The sequence below is a fragment of the Poecilia reticulata genome, chromosome 17 (assembly GCF_904066995.2).
Source record: "Poecilia reticulata chromosome 17, P_reticulata-male-v2, whole genome shotgun sequence".
Taxonomy (NCBI): Eukaryota; Metazoa; Chordata; class Actinopteri; order Cyprinodontiformes; family Poeciliidae; genus Poecilia; species Poecilia reticulata.
Genome location: NC_088846.1, coordinates 26,664,847 through 26,682,034, shown reverse-complemented (window position 1 = coordinate 26,682,034; position 17,188 = coordinate 26,664,847). Strand labels below are relative to the sequence as shown.

The 17,188-nt window shown below is 37.3% G+C and overlaps 1 protein-coding gene and 1 long non-coding RNA gene across 8 annotated transcripts in view; one reads left to right on the top strand and one right to left on the bottom strand.

Moving 5' to 3' along the window:
* LOC103479475 (contactin-associated protein-like 4) overlaps positions 1–17,188 on the bottom strand; it is a 154,810-nt gene that overhangs the window by 102,259 nt on the left and 35,363 nt on the right. For all 7 annotated transcript variants that reach the window (XR_014084282.1, XR_014084278.1, XR_014084280.1 and 4 more), the window contains one exon: positions 2,519–2,712. Coding sequence is in view for 1 of the 7 variants with exons in the window: in XM_081598347.1 (XP_081454473.1) it covers positions 2,519–2,712 (194 nt within the window). In the remaining 6 variants the exon portion in view is untranslated. The remainder of the gene's footprint in view (positions 1–2,518; positions 2,713–17,188) is intronic.
* Positions 5,251–7,817, top strand: LOC145548000 (uncharacterized). Its single transcript, XR_014084284.1, has 2 exons — positions 5,251–6,041; positions 7,083–7,817. It is a non-coding gene; the product is annotated as an uncharacterized LOC145548000 (long non-coding RNA).

Here is a 17,188-nt window from a genome sequence, read left to right as displayed (position 1 = left end):
AGTAATCATCAAATGATTTAGCAATCATTAGCTGGTTAAGGTTTTTTAAGATATTGTTTATTTTTATGCAAAAAGACATATTTCCTATTTAAAAAAGGAACTGAATTATTTGTTTATTTGCATCTGTTTATGTATTTCTAATACTGTATACAAAACAACTAAGCAATGAAATAAAAAATCTGCAGAAATTATATTTTATCAGATCACTCGATTAATAATTAGATATTATTGTAAGGAATAAAACCGATTAAAGAGGGAAAGATGTGCAAGAACAGCTCCAAAAGTTAGAATACCCTGGAGGACGATGATTCCTGTTTGTTTATGCATGCCTGGGTTGTTTCCACTGAGCCATTCCACTTGATTCATTGTGCATATGAACTTCTCTCTGTGTCTGCATTTGGGTCCTCAAATCACGTCCATATAACAATAGGAACATTTGCATGTAATTAAGCTTAGTAAGGATTAGTACGGAGCGCAACCTGAACTTGAGGAACAGAACAAGAATTTGAATAGCTATTGGAAAAGCTTTAATAAGCTCTTTGTACATCAGCAGCATCCTGTCACTGGACTGACCTTTTAAGAAATTAAAAGGCCAAAGGGATACAGCGCTGCTAATACACGTTTTGACTGAAAAACAACTAATAAGATCTAAAAGATCCATGCTATAATGATAACAACCAGTGCAAAGAAGCGAAGATGTCACAAAAACATGGGCTGGCTTAACTATTACAGTCATCAAGTCTGGATTAAATAGTAATTTAACAGGAACTAGTTTTGACCAGGGGCAGCACAGTGGTGCAGTTGGTAGAGCTGTTGCCGTGCAGCAAGAAGGTTCTGGGTTCGATTCCCGGCCCCAGGTCTTTCTGCATGGAGTTTGCATGTTCTCCCTGTGCATGGTGGGTTTTCTCCAGGTACTCCGGTTTCCTCCCACAGTCCAAAAACATGACTGTCAGGTTAATTGGCCTCTCCAAATTGCCCCTAGGTGTGAGTGTGTGTGTGCATGGTTGTTTGTCCTGTGTGTCTCTGTGTTGCCCTGCGACAGACTGGCGACCTGTCCAGGGTGACCCCGCCTCTCAACCGGAACGTTAGCTGGAGAGGCACCAGCAACCCTCCCGACCCCACTGAGGGACAAGGGTGCAAGAAAATGGATGGATGGATGGATGGATTGTTTTGACCATTGAGATTATCTGAATGCCAAAATAATTTGAACATTCAAAACTGACTCCAAAAGATAATTTCCAAATGGCCAAGTTCACCACAAAGAAAAGAGGGAGAGTCATAAAGCTTTAAAGTACGACTCCTTCACTGTTCTTTGACTTTAAGAAAGCTTTTAGACATTAATACCTATAAATACCACAGCATAGCAAAGGCCTTTCAGACTTTGGTGTAGAGATGCACTGATTGCAGGTTTCTGGTAGATCAATAATTTTTAAAACAGCCTAACCTGCTGATTCAGCTTTAGGACGGTACAAAACTTTTTCTTGTCTGAAAAGTCACTAAATATAGCAATAAAGTCACCAAGTTGGCAACAGGTGGGAGACTATTGTTATGTGATGGATAAGAGTGATTTCTCATGTAAATAACTTCTTGACAGGAGGATAGATTTAAGCACCAGGAATTGAAAGATTATGCTTGTGAAGCGCAAGATCCAACTAGAAAAATAAAAGTGCAAGACCAAGAATTGACCCTTGCGGGACTCCACATGTTACAGAAACAGGAAAAGGACGTCACAGTCAAGGGACTACAATATTATTTAGACATGTATCAGATATTTTAAAATAGTTTAAAAAGTGAGAAGCACACTGGACAGGTTGCCAGATCAGTGCATGGCAACACACAACAACACACACACCAATTTAGAGACCAACCAATTAACTAAACAGTTGTGTTTTTGCACAAGGGGAACAACACACAAAGTCCATGCACAGACCCCAGGCTGGGGTTTGAACGCACAACCTTCTTGTTGCAAGGCAACACTGCTACCAACTGCTCCACTGTGCAGCCCTGGTTTAATAAGCATTTTGATGATAAATAGCTATATTTGTATATGTAACAGCCTGTCTATTAACTGCGTATGGAGCATCTTTTTTCAGTTCATGTCTTATCTGTTTGCCTCTGAGTCTGTTTCTTTTCACTCTGTCTTCACAGAATCAAAAGGGAAAATGTGAAGCTGTGATCTGATACTTTGGCAAAATCGTCTCTTGAACTTAAGACGCCGGCTAAGCCCTCGACAAAGATGACAGACAGCAACAAACAAGACGTAAAAAAGGAACAAATTGTCCCACTTGACTGCGTCTGAGTTTGTGGTGTTCAGCCAAATGTTTTGTCAGCAGAGCTCCAACACCCGCTGACACATTGCAAAGGAAAAGATAAACTCCTGATGACTGAGCTTATCTTTATGCATAGCACAGCAGATGCCAGAGAGGAAACGGAGTCTATACGAATGCAAACCTATGAAAATAAAATCACGTCTGATGATTACATTCATAGTTTTTATTTAATAAAAGAATAAACCAACCCCTATGCTGTCCTCCTGTCTGTACTGCTTCCAGTTGTGTCCCGTGTCGCTGAACATCAGTTGGTAAGACGTCAGCCAATCAGAGCTGCCGTAGCGGCCCTGAGTGGCGACAGCTGTGATCTTGGTTCGCTCACCCAAGTCGACCTCCAGCCACTGATACCTGTCCGAACTAAGAGGAGACCAGCCTCCAGCGCCTGCAGAGAGGGGGAGAAAATAGCAAGAGACGTGTGATTTATTAGGTTTATCTGCGCAGGAGGACATGAAATATGTTCGTGTAAAAAAACTAAAATAATAAATCATCTGGCTCAGCCTCTCAGCTAAATTCAAACTCCTACACTACAACCAGAACGATGAAAATCGATAAAAACTTCAGCGAAACCCTTAAAATTCATTTTGTGTCTATAACAACCAATAAGTTGCGCTTTAAAACTACAACACCAACTGGAATTTGTTCCATTTCGGTCACTGCAGGTATGAGGTGACCAAACTGCATACCTGCATTTTGGACGATACAAAGCATGTTAGCATGTTAGCAGGAAGAAAAAACAGTTTAACATTATACAAAAGTTGAAAGAAAATATGTTTTTAGGTTCTTTTTTTATTTGAGTAAAACTTCTGGTGTCATGCTAACATACTAGTTAGCATGCCCCTAGTTAGCACAAAATATGTTTGTGTAAAAAATAATAAAATAATAAATCATGAAACTCCTGGTTTTTGTCGCACTACTCCTGTATTGCGACCAAAACAATGAAAATTGATAAAAACGTCAGTGATAAAAATTTGTTAAATGTCTGTAACAAGTAATAAGTAGCGCTTTAAAACACAACACCAACTGGAATTTGTTCCTTTTGATTGCTACAGTTATGCTAACAGGCTAAGTATGTGACTAGTTAGCATGTTAGCAGAACACCACAACTAGAATTAAACAAAAACCATATAAAAAAACCCCACACAGTACTGGTATGACATTTTATGAGAGATGAAAAAAAGTCATACTATTTTAGGTTATTGTTTTATTTGATTAAATCTGCTGATGTCATGCTAACATGCTGATTAGCATAATCCTAGTTATCTATCCATTGGTTTGACTCCCAACCTTGTGACCTTTTCTCTCTTCCTCATTTTATTTCTGCCCATTTTCTTACTAATTACTATCTGCAAAGCACAGAAATATGTAAAAAAACAACAGAAAGGTAAATATCTTGAGTTTAGTTTTATTGAACTTAGTTTCTTTCATGCTGATGTGATGACTAGCATATCACTAACTGTTGACTTGTTCCCTTGTTTATATTTTTTACAATAAAAAGTTTTAACCCACTAATAATTCTTTTTTTTTCAGTGGTTCTAACTCTCTTCTCAGAGAAAGCTTGGAGAACTGTTGATCAAAACCAATTTTAAAAATTAAGAGAAACTAAACAATGTATAACTTAAGCCATTTGTATAAACATCTACGTGAAAAATGTAATTTTTAAGAACGTATGTCAATGTATTTTTCTTGCTGAGTGTCAAGAAATCTTTCGTTTTGCTGTTTTGTGAACTCAAATAACAAATTAGTTCTTCATTCAGTACCATATAAAAATAATTAACACATTTTAAAGCAGCACAGATGTCTGAATTTTCCCTCCCTTGTCTAATAATTAAAAAAAAAAGTATTTTTTAGATATATTTGTTTCCAATCCTCTTCAGTCTGGAAGGAGTGAACAAGAACAATCAGGTTGTATGAAGATTAATAGCTAAGCAAAACATTTTGTTAACTTATAAACTGAGCCGAAATATACAAGAAGCATCAAGTTAAAGGTACTGATGTAGATCCATTCCAGCAACACACTGACAGTGACCTGAAAACCTTACAGCAGCTAGGTGGTTTAATTTCTCATGAAAATCAATGAGAAGCATTGATTAGTGTTACAGTACCTCCTAACATGTGTATCCTTCCTCATGTTGAATGCCATCAATAAAGAAGCTGTGCTGCGATTCATGCTGACTGCTTCCATGCTGGATTTCCCAGGATGACACAAATAAAAACCGAGATAAGAGTGTGAATTATTGAGATGTGAGAAACAGATTTGCAGGAGTTTTGAGAAAAAAAAAGTCTCCCAGCAAGCTGCTGAAAAAGCAGCAATAAAACCAGATAAGCATGAATAAAACAGGACACAGGTTGGTTCAGTTCGAGTTAGCTGAGCGTGTTTGCTACAGGACTATGGAGAGCCATTTCAGCCAAAATTAAATAAATAAATAAATGGGTGAAATAAATAAAAAATGAGTAAAATAAATCAAAAAATGAAGAAAATGAGTGAAATAAATAAATAATTTGTTAAATAAATAATTTAGCTTTTTCATTAACCCATTTTTTCATTTATTTATTTTTCATATTATCAATTTCTCAATTTCCCTTTTTCATTAATCTATTTTTCATTTACCCACTTTTCATTAATCTATTTTTCATTTAACCATTTTTTAATTTAGCTTTTTCATTAACCCCATTTTTCATTTCTTTATTTTTCACATTATCAATTTCCCAATTTCTCTTTTTCATTTATCTATTTTTTATTTATCCCTTTATCCATTTACCCATTTTTCATTAATTTATTTTTCAATTAACCACTTTTCAATTTCCCTTTTTTATTAACCCAATTTTTTCATTTATTTATTTTTCAGATTATCAATTTCTCTATTTCTCTTTTTCATTAATCTATTTTTCATTAATCTATTTTTCATTTGTCCATTTTTCATTTATCCCTTTATCTATTTACCCATTTTTCATTAATCTATTTTTTAATTTAAACATTTTTTGATTTCCTTTTTCCATTAACCCGATTTTCTATTTCCCAGTTTCATTAATCAATTTCTCATATATCCCTTTTTTATTTACCCAATTTTCTTTTATCTATTTTTCATTCAACATTTGTTTGAAAAATCTTTACTTTTCCCATTTTCCAATTCCCCTTATTTATTTAGTATTTCCTTATTTTCTTATTTATCACATTCTATTTCCCCGCAAAACTTAGGGAAAAAATAAATGCAAATGAGGAGAGGCACGTCATCAGGCTACAACTTCCCCAATTGGTTGGTTAGCGTCACACCCATACTTTGCTTCAAGAAAGATGGCGACCTACTAACGGGTTATCAATAAGCTGAAGCTCATTAACTTCATTAGAAAATAGTGTTATTACTCCTGACTTTAGTTCTCGTGTGGCCGCTCAGACAGAACGTGTTTCAGTTGGCGGCTCTCATGGACTCAGAGCTTCACCGTCGGGAGTTTTTATAGTTTGAACGAAGCGGCCGCTGAAGTTGGCTTACGATTGAAGGTTCGGGACACCTTCGTAGCTACCAGCTGTGATCCAACTATAAGGAGCAACTTTACTGTACATCGTAAGTGAACTGCAATATCCAGAGGCAGCTCTGGAGCATCGGGCTGAAAGAATGAGAGTGGAGAGCCTTGGAGATCTGCATCGGAGGCCATCTTTCAGACATGCACCGCTGCTGTCCGTCCAGGATCCTCCGGTTGCCCAGACGTTGCACGGTAAGCTACTAACGCTGATGTTTGTTTTCCAACTACAGTCATATTTAATCAATAGGGCTCAATTACGATCGCGGGAGGTTTGAGTTGATCTCGGCAGTAGGTGACAAACTGAACGCCTCCAGGATGTTGAGACCAGCACGTCCTCTGATCCAATACATCTTATTAAGGATAAAATCAACAAAACGTGTTCAAATTAATGGCCCAACAGGTGATTAAAGACAGTAAAAAGGTAGGAGTGGTTTCGAGTCGATCGCCTTGTTTTACCTTTGTAAACAGACAACCTGAATACAGTGACCTTTAGTGAGGGTACAGAATGGAGAATGGATAAAAGCTGAACTCCTGCTACAATCTTTGCCTCTCTTGGTTACATCCCTGAGGTGTGCCAAGTGTGGCCCACATGCATATAAAGTAAATATGACTATTAATTTAAGTATTTCTTTGTATGTATAACTTGACCACCTTAGTTTGCCTGTTTTTGGTCAACGTGTGCCTCAACATGGTTACTGTTCCTTAGAGGTGGACAGAGGACCCACAATTTATCCTCCAGGAATAACAGCAGCACTTCAACATGTTTTTACTCAAAGTAAATCGTAGCTGAATAAGAAATTAAACAAGAGTAAAGAAGCATTTGGTAAAAAGTTGATCAGTACTGAGTAACTGATCAAGTTATCAATTATTTCATATCTAAAAAAAATACACAATTAGAAGGCCCAAAATATTAAGTTCAGTGGAAATGTTGGTATTTTAAAGACAAAATGAAAAATTAGTTTAAATAATAGTGATGCTTCATAATAAAATGACTTGAGTAAAAGTAAAAAGTTCAGCATAGTAAGAGTATTCCTAAAAGTTCATTTGAGTTTCAAAAAGTTACTCAACTATATTTAAGTAAATGTAATTAGTCACTCCTAAACTCTGCCCTTCTGAGGGAACAGGAGAAGGAACTGTTAAGGAAATAAATTAATCTTATTTTGATACTAAACATTGTTTCAATTAACAAATGAATCATAACACCCAGAACATATTCTGTTATGTTTATTCAAGGGTGAAGGAACAGAATGACTGGAGATCCTGGCTGAGAGGGACCAGGGCTGACAGTGAGGAGAACCGTCTGCACTGTGAGCAGCACCAGAACTCCTGATGGGTCTCCTTCAGGAAGAACCAGAGAGATGGCCGACCTCCACAGAGAAGAGTTCACCCAAACATCAGAGGAAAAATGAATGCTGGTGCTCAACAGAGCAGCCTCTTTTCTTAAACCCAACACACACAGGGTGTTGTGGCCTGATTAAAAACCTGCTAACTTCAATTTAACTGAAACACAGAACATCCAGAAATGTGATGAACTTCAGCTATAGAGTGGAAATGACAGTGAGATGAAAACATTTGTCTATATCACTCTGTTATACAGGACATTAACATTTTAAAGTGTTTGTTCCAGAGCACCTGATACAAACGATAGCATTAGCTCATCCATCAGACATTTACTGAGGCCTGAAACATGCAGGGCAGACGACCTGAGGACTGACTGGTTAAACTATTTCATTGATACTTCAGATTGAAGATTTCCAATTGAAGGCGTCCGTAAATGAACACAATCATTATTCAATAAATCAAGCTGTGTAAAATAACTGCTAGGGTTGCTATTAAGAACCCAATATGTCATGTTTGTTCATTTCTACGTTGTCGTACATACAAGGTACTCCACTCACTGTTTAGCTTCATGTTGAAGAATCTTCAGTGTAATGAAACCAAAAAATAAAACGGGTCCAAAACTTTCAATCTGTATTCTATTTTTGTAGCTTTGTTCTATTAAGATCGCTTCCTTTATTTTAAGTCACAAACAAACGATAATTTTATTGTCTCTGGGACGTGAAAACATGAGATTTGATTAAATTAGAACTTCACATATTAGAAGGAACACAGATTTCATAATAATCAGTTTGTTTATTCAAAACAGTAAAATACAGACGGTTCATGCATATCAATGGTATAAGAACAGCCAATTTTTTTTAAATGAATGTGTCACCAGTGCATTTGGCCGAGTGTTCCTGCTCCAGAAAGGTGAAGGTCTCTGGTCATCCTGAAGCTGTGAGCCCACTGGGAGTCTGAAGGGAAACACTGAGACCAGAGGCCTGCAGGATGGTCTGCATCTGAAAACATACATGATGGAAACATTAATGAATGTGCTGCGCCAAAAAGCTGTACTTTTGACCTGGTGGCGATGGAACCAATTATGGTAGATCTGAACTTTGGTTTGATGACCTAAATATGAGAAACTTCAGACTGACAGAAGTTGGGTTAAAGCCACATCTTGTGAAGTTGGGATATTTTTCCTCCAACAGGATCCAGAGGAATCGGAACAAACCAGAAGTTGGACTAGAATTTATTTCAATGTCATTTGTGAATGTCAGCTTCTCATTTTCAACAGTGCATATGCATGTGGGCCACACTTGGCCCACATGCACTTGGTCCACATTGTTATGATTCATGATTCATCCCTCAGAAGGGCAGAGTTTAAGAGTGACTAATTACATTTACTTAAATATAGTTGAGTAACTTTTTGAAACTCAAATGAACTTTTAGGAATACTCTTACTATGCTGAACTTTTTACTTTTACTCAAGTCATTTTATTATGAAGCATCACTATTATTTAAACTAATTTTTCATTTTGTCTTTAAAATACCAACATTTCCACTGAACTTAATATTTTGGGCCTTCTAATTGTGTATTTTTTTTAGATATGAAATAATTGATAACTTGATCAGTTACTCAGTACTGATCAACTTTTTACCAAATGCTTCTTTACTCTTGTTTAATTTCTTATTCAGCTACGATTTACTTTGAGTAAAAACATGTTGAAGTGCTGCTGTTATTCCTGGAGGATAAATTGTGGGTCCTCTGTCCACCTCTAAGGAACAGTAACCAAATGTTGAGGCACACGTTGACCAAAAACAGGCAAACTAAGGTGGTCAAGTTATACATACAAAGAAATACTTAAATTAATAGTCATATTTACTTTATATGCAGGTGGGCCACACTTGGCACACCTCAGGGATGTAACCAAGAGACGCAAAGATTGTAGCAGGAGTTCAGCTTTTATCCATTCTCCATTCTGTACCCTCACTAAAGGTCACTGTATTCCGGTTGTCTGTTTACAAAGGTAAAACAAGGCGATCGACTCGAAACCACTCCTACCTTTTTACTGTCTTTAATCACCTGTTGGGCCATTAATTTGAACACGTTTTGTTGATTTTATCCTTAATAAGATGTATTGGATCAGAGGACGTGCTGGTCTCAACATCCTGGAGGCGTTCAGTTTGTCACCTACTGCCGAGATCAACTCAAAACCTCCCGCGATCGTAATTGAGCCCTATTTATTAAATATGACTGTAGTTGGAAAACAAACATCAGCGTTAGTAGCTTACCGTGCAACGTCTGGGCAACCGGAGGATCCTGGACGGACAGCAGCGGTGCATGTCTGAAAGATGGCCTCCGACGCAGATCTCCAAGGCTTGCCACGCTCATTCTTTCAGCTCCATGCTCCATAGAGCTGCCTCTGGATATTGCAGTTCACTTACGATGTACAGTAAAGTTGCTCCTTATAGTTGGATCACAGCTGGTAGCTACGAAGGTGTCCCGAACCTTCAATCGTAAGCCAACTTCAGCGGCCGCTTCGTTCAAACTATAAAAACTCCCGACGGTGAAGCTCTGAGTCCATGAGAGCCGCCAACTGAAACACGTTCTGTCTGAGCGGCCACACGAGAACTAAAGTCAGGAGTAATAACACTATTTTCTAATGAAGTTAATGAGCTTCAGCTTATTGATAACCCGTTAGTAGGTCGCCATCTTTCTTGAAGCAAAGTATGGGTGTGACGCTAACCAACCAATTGGGGAAGTTGTAGCCTGATGACGTGCCTCTCCTCATTTGCATTTATTTTTTCCCTAAGTTTTGCGGGGAAATAGAATGTGATAAATAAGAAAATAAGGAAATACTAAATAAATAAGGGGAATTGGAAAATGGGAAAAGTAAAGATTTTTCAAACAAATGTTGAATGAAAAATAGATAAAAGAAAATTGGGTAAATAAAAAAGGGATATATGAGAAATTGATTAATGAAACTGGGAAATAGAAAATCGGGTTAATGGAAAAAGGAAATCAAAAAATGTTTAAATTAAAAAATAGATTAATGAAAAATGGGTAAATAGATAAAGGGATAAATGAAAAAATGGACAAATGAAAATAGATTAATGAAAAATAGATTAATGAAAAAGAGAAATAGAGAAATTGATAATCGGAAAAATAAATAAATGAAAAAATTGGGTTAATAAAAAAGGGAAATTGAAAAGTGGTTAATTGAAAAATAAATTAATGAAAAATGGGTAAATGGATAAAGGGATAAATAAAAAATAGATAAATGAAAAAGAGAAATTGAGAAATTGATAATGTGAAAAATAAAGAAATGAAAAATGGGGTTAATGAAAAAGCTAAATTAAAAAATGGTTAAATGAAAAATAGATTAATGAAAAGTGGGTAAATGAAAAATAGATTAATGAAAAAAGGGAAATTGAGAAATTGATAATATGAAAAATAAATAAATGAAAAAATGGGTTAATGAAAAAGCTAAATTATTTATTTAACAAATTATTTATTTATTTCACTCATTTTCTTCATTTTTTGATTTATTTTACTCATTTTTTATTTATTTCACCCATTTATTTATTTATTTAATTTTGGCTGAAATGGCTCTCCATACAGGACAGTCTAAAAAATAAAAACAGTTGGTTTGTTGTCATTTGTTATTATTACCTTTACTAAAAGATTATTATTGCTGTTTCATTAACATTGTTATTATTAGTTTTTTCTGTCTTTATCATTGCTATTGTATTTCTTGTTACATAACACACATTATGAACATTTACAGGATGCACTTTGGCAAGGAGTTGTTATTTACAACTGCTATTAATATTAATATTATTATTATTATGGGTCAGTAGATTTAGAGTTAGTTTGCAATAATTTTCTTTATGTAATCTCATTTATTTGTTTGTTCTTTAGGATAGTATATTACACAGGCATATGAATACTATAGCATGGTTTTAATTACACGTTTCTACTGAGTGATATATCTTATTAAATTCAAATAGGATTAAATAACTTTTCACTTCTTAGGTTTATTGTCTTTTTCAAACAGAAAAGTAGTGGTAAGCTAATTATTTTGTTCTTGGTTTATGTATTCACGTTTTATCTTATCCTAATGATTACTTGTTTTCTTGTTTCTAAAAACCTGTTGGAAATAAATAAATCTAAATGCAAAATGCGCGCGCATGCATGGAAAATATTTAGCCGGGCCAAAACGATGACACACAGAACTTAAACACCAGATGGACGGATTCTGCAAACCAGAAACCCACTGAGCCCACAAACACACACACACACACACACACACACACACACACACACACACACCACACACACACACACACGCACACACACACACACACACACACACACACACACACACGCACGCAGGCTCATAAAACGAGCGGCAGAAAGCTGAACAGAGCATAAACACACTCAGAGGGACTTCTTTCGCTTTTTGCACCTTGGAGCCAGTTCTCTCACAACCTGCTGCTCTTTACCTGCAAGAACATGATAAAACAAATCCCTCAAAAAGTGATAAAATAGATGAAAAACTATATATATATATATATATATATATATATATATATATATATATATATATATATATATATATATATATATATATATATATATATATATATAGTATTTAAACAATATTTGGCAACTTGGTAGGAACATCTAGACCACCGTAGATCAATATGAGTCCACATTTATGTGCCCAGATGGCCACAAACCAACTGCTGCGCCTGAAATTATTTAACTCTTTTGAGGACTGGAGGCGATCTTCTGCTGGCTATGAACCTGTTTTAGTGACAACCTGTTTTTAGATCATTTAACACATTATCTCCAGTGGTTTTCAGGTTTGTTTTTAATATATCCCTCATAAGAAACATAATAAGTTCTAAACAGCCAAAGATTATATATTTTAAATAGATTTTTAGTACTGATATGCACGATCTCGATAAATAAGGCACTGATTTCCGAGTACTGAATCTTTAAATTCGTCTGTCTGAAGAGAAAGCGCTCATTGTAAGGAAGCCTGACTTGCAAACCTAATGAAAAAAGGAATATAATATGAAAATATATTTTGTCTTAGAATAACAACATTACCTCTTTGGTTGTACACTGAAGAACTATATTGTATCTGTAGACATAATTTTGTCTTTTTAAATGGGATCTATTAAGCATAATATACATTTTTGTACTTCAATTTGGGTCTCCACTGCATCTAAAAACAGCACAAACGTTTAAAAAAAACTCCACCCAGCTCTTTATTTGGCAATAAGTTATTGTTTTTGGGTGTCTGGAAAATGAGCCATTTCAAAAACCTTCCAAATGTAATGCCACCAGTCAGCAGGCACTGCCTGTTACCTAGCAACCCAGTGAAGTTCCGCCCATTACCTAGCAACCCAAACTGAGCTCCAGCACGTTTGGTCAGCTGGTTTTACTGCTGTCTGTGCTGTACAATGGCTGCTGGAAAAGACAAGTGCTTTGTTGTTGACTTGCCATCCAGAAACCACTTAATGCATTCTTGCTGGTTGTGCAAAAGTCTCTACTAATGCTTTTCAAAGCTGTAAAGTTGCATAATTGCACATCTGTTTGCGCAGTTAGTGTGACTGTAAACGTTGAGTTAATGGGGGCGTGGCCAGGAGCAGCTCATTTGGATTTAAAGGGACAAGACGCCCTAAAACACCTCAAAATAGACAGAACTGACCAGAGTAAAACCGTATATCTAAGAATGATTGTGTGCAAAAAAAATCAGGATTGACATGTTTTGCACTGTCTGCAGACCCATCCTAACCTGTTCAAGAAAGCATAATAGGTCTTTAACAGACAGGACACAGTGAGTAACGTATACTGGTTGTTTCTGTTTATCTATTGCTAAATCTGTATTTGCTGATGTATTTGCTGATGTGTTTGCTGATGCAGGAACTCTCAGCTTGTGTGTCATGTAAAGCTGAAGGCAGCAACAGGTTGAACTGCTGATGTTTCTGCCAGTGAGACGAAGCTGCGATCGCTGTGTGACAGGCAGAGAACAAAAAGCAGTGAAAATGAATCAGCGTCGGTCGGGTAGCCGATCTCTAAAGAGCTAAAGGCCAGAGCTAATAACCACTTGACTAAAAGACGTGTTCGGTGGCAGCAGAGAAGAAAAGGGCAGACACTCTGACCTTTCCACATGGCGATTAGACTGTAGAGGAAAGGAGAAGGAGATTAAAGAAAAACAACTTGGGGAATGAGAGTCGTATAGAGACTCTATGTCCTCGCCGTCAGAATAACTGCGACTAATATAATGGAGGTGAACCTCCGGTGGACGGTCTGAACACTTCAAGTCACGGCTGTCGCTTTAAATCAGAGAGATATCTTTGGCTCCTTTCTCCCATGTGTCTGTCATGGTGGCAGATGCAACCACCCACAGCTGAAAGTGAAGATTAATGGAGGTGGGGACTGTGACATCACTACTCTGAGGGCCGAACTGCAGCCTGAAAAATGCTGCCACCTCAAACTCAGTCGTTTCAATTCACCGGATAATTCAGTATTTAGAGTATCAAGCCGGTTCAAGCCGTTTTTTTCTTTCAGGACTGACAGCCTGTGAGAAGAATGTTAACCTTTAAACGGGTTTTAGGATTTAAAACTACATTCTGCATTATTCCAGTGTAGAGCATTGAGCTACGACGTTGCTATGGCAACGTCAAGAGAGCTGGTGATACGTGAAATCTGGAAAATCCATCGATCCATCCATCCATCGATCCATCCATCCATCCATCGTTTCATCATCCATCCATCCATCCATCCATCCATCCATCCATCCATCCATCCATAATTATATCCATCGATACCTCCATCCATCCGTCCGTCCGTCCGCCCGCCCGTCCGTCCGTCCATCCATCCATCCATCCATAATTATATCCATCGATACCTCTATCCATCCATCCGTCCGCCCGCCCGCCCATCCATCCATCCATCCATCCATCCATCCATCCATCCATCCATCCATCCATCCATCCATCCATCCATAATTATATCCATCGATACCTCTATCCATCCATCCGTCCGCCCGCCCGCCCATCCATCCATCCATCCATCCATCCATCCATCCATCCGTCCGTCCGTCCATCCATCCATCCATCCATCCATCCATCCATCCATCCATCCATCCATCCATCCATCCATCCATCCATCCATCCATCCATCCATCCATAATTATATCCATCGATACCTCTATCCATCCATCCGTCCGCCCGCCCGCCCATCCATCCATCCATCCATCCATCCATCCATCCATCCATCCATCCATCCATCCATCCATCCATCCATCCATCCATCCATCCATCCATCCATCCATCCATCCATCCATAATTATATCCATCGATACCTCTATCCATCCATCCGTCCGCCCGCCCGCCCATCCATCCATCCATCCATCCATCCATCCATCCATCCATCCATCCATCCATCCATCCATCCATCCATCCATAATTATATCCATCGATACCTCTATCCATCCATCCGTCCGCCCGCCCGCCCATCCATCCATCCATCCATCCATCCATCCATCCATCCATCCATCCATCCATCCATCCATCCATCCATCCATAATTATATCCATCGATACCTCTATCCATCCATCCGTCCGCCCGCCCGCCCATCCATCCATCCATCCATCCATCCATCCATCCATCCATCCATCCATCCATCCGTCCATCCATCCGTCCGTCCATCCATAATTACTCCACCAAACAAAAAAAAGTCCCCATGAAAAAAAACTAAATTAATATTTTACTAAATATTTTTTCAATTTATTTATTTATTTATTTATTTATTTATTTATTTATTTATTTATTTTGTGGTTTATTTCTTAATTAATTTCATAAGGGTGTTTTATTTCGTATACATTAATAACAGCATTTATTTTTATTTTGAATTAAACAGCTGTCAATCCAGTAACTACGACAAACTGCAAACATTAGATGAATCGAAACTATTTATTCTGCTTCTTGTTATTGTAAACATGTGAAATAGATGCAGATATGTCTTACAGATATGAAATGTTAATCATGCTGCACAATGAGCCGTCGTGGAGGTCAGACAGGATAACTGAATATGAACGTCAACACCCGATTCGTCGGCTGTTCTTCCACAGCCCCAGTACACAGGCTTCAATTAAACTTTAATTCAGCCTTCAAATCTCTGAGGGAAAAAAAGATTACTCTGGCGCAGCAATTCTTTTCAAGCCACATTTCGGAATAATTGTAGCAGAGTCACTGATAACTGTCAGCTTTGCCTACAGAAGAAAGAAAATGTTTAAACATGAAGAGTGCTATTAACATTTGGCAAGAGGACGGCGCCGGCTAAATTAGTTCCTGCTAAAGAAAATGAAACTTAGCGTAGAAGGAGCAGAAGATTGACACGAACACTTTGGGCCCAACAAAAGGAGAAGGAGAGGCGAGATATGGGGATAAAAATAAAAAAATAAAAACAGGAGGTGAGGTAAAGCGGTGCGATCATGTTTTACGGGTCTAAAGCAGTTTGGTTTAAAAGGGTAAGTCGTTTAGAGATATCATGTTCAGGTGTCATGCGTGGATTACATAACAGAGTTTGTTTTCTCACAGTAAATTCAAGCACTTTTCAAGCATTTTCAAGGTAAGTTTTCAAACTTTTCCAGCACCACACTGTAAAAAAAGAAAAAAATGTATCTAATTTACAGTAAAATACCAGTAGCTGTGGTTGCCGTTTTTTATTTTTTACAGTGCACACTTTGGAGTTAAAGACAATATAAATGAGTTAAGAAAACAGCTTTAATTCACTATTATATGATAACATTTATTACTGTTACTAATAACAGGAATATAACTGTATTCTACATATAAGAGACAGAATAAACGTAAATATAACAAAATGATATGTTTTGAAATGTCTGACAAACACGCCTTGTGTGATTGATCCAAGAACAAAACATTATTCAAGCGTTAGTTTGCACTTTATTACAAAACTGTTAGAAGATCAAGAACTTTCAGGGACTTTATGTAGAAATCAAGCACTTTCCAAACCTTGAAGACACCTGATTGAAACTTAAGCATTTTCAAGGATTTCAACACCCGTACTAACACTGACAACAAAACTCTTCTAATGTTTGTAGCCTTAGTGAACTCAGAGGGCGTTCCTCAGAGAACAACTGGTGAAATCTGAGCTTTGACAGAAACAGCAGCAGCAGCAGCAGGAGGAAGAAACGGAAATAAGAAGAGAGAAATCCATCTATTCATCAGCTTCCTCAACAAACAGCAGGGTTTGCTCCCTGGGATCCTGCATCAGTAACTTCTTTATCTGCTGACTTCAAATCAGAAGAGCCAGATTCAGATCCAGCTAGACGTCCTGGAGATCCTCCGTCTGTTGGACTTTACAGCTTACAGACACGTTTCAGGTACAATTCGCATGTTTTCCAGGTATCACCTGATTTGGGTAAGAACAACCTGTAAAGATTACTGTTTTATATTCTGCTGTTTGCTGTAATTCTTAAAATTTTGAAGAACTTTGTATTTTCTGTAAAATTACTGAGAAAATGTAATTGAAATAAAGCTTAAGTGGGTAAAAATAAACCCTTAAGTAATCTAAAAATGTAACGATAGATAAGTATACATATCTATAGATAGACATATATATACAGATGGACAGACAGACAGACAGACGCCATTGATGATGTCAGCTCCATGTGGCTGGCAAAGAGCAATCCAATCCGTGGCCTTCGATCAGATCTTATTGGAACCAGTGTTTCTCAACCTTTTTTGGGCCAGCGCCCCCCCTAGCCTTTATCCAGGTCCCTCACCGCCCCCCAATAAAGAATTTGCAGGCTACTTTGCACTGACTATTATTTTATCATTAATATAACTATCACTATTGTAGATGTTTAGATTTTTATGCTTGTTTCTGTATTTATCATCAACAATAATTTCCCAGAGAACAAAAAAGCCATGGGAATAGAAATTATTTTCTAGTTGTTAAATATTCCACA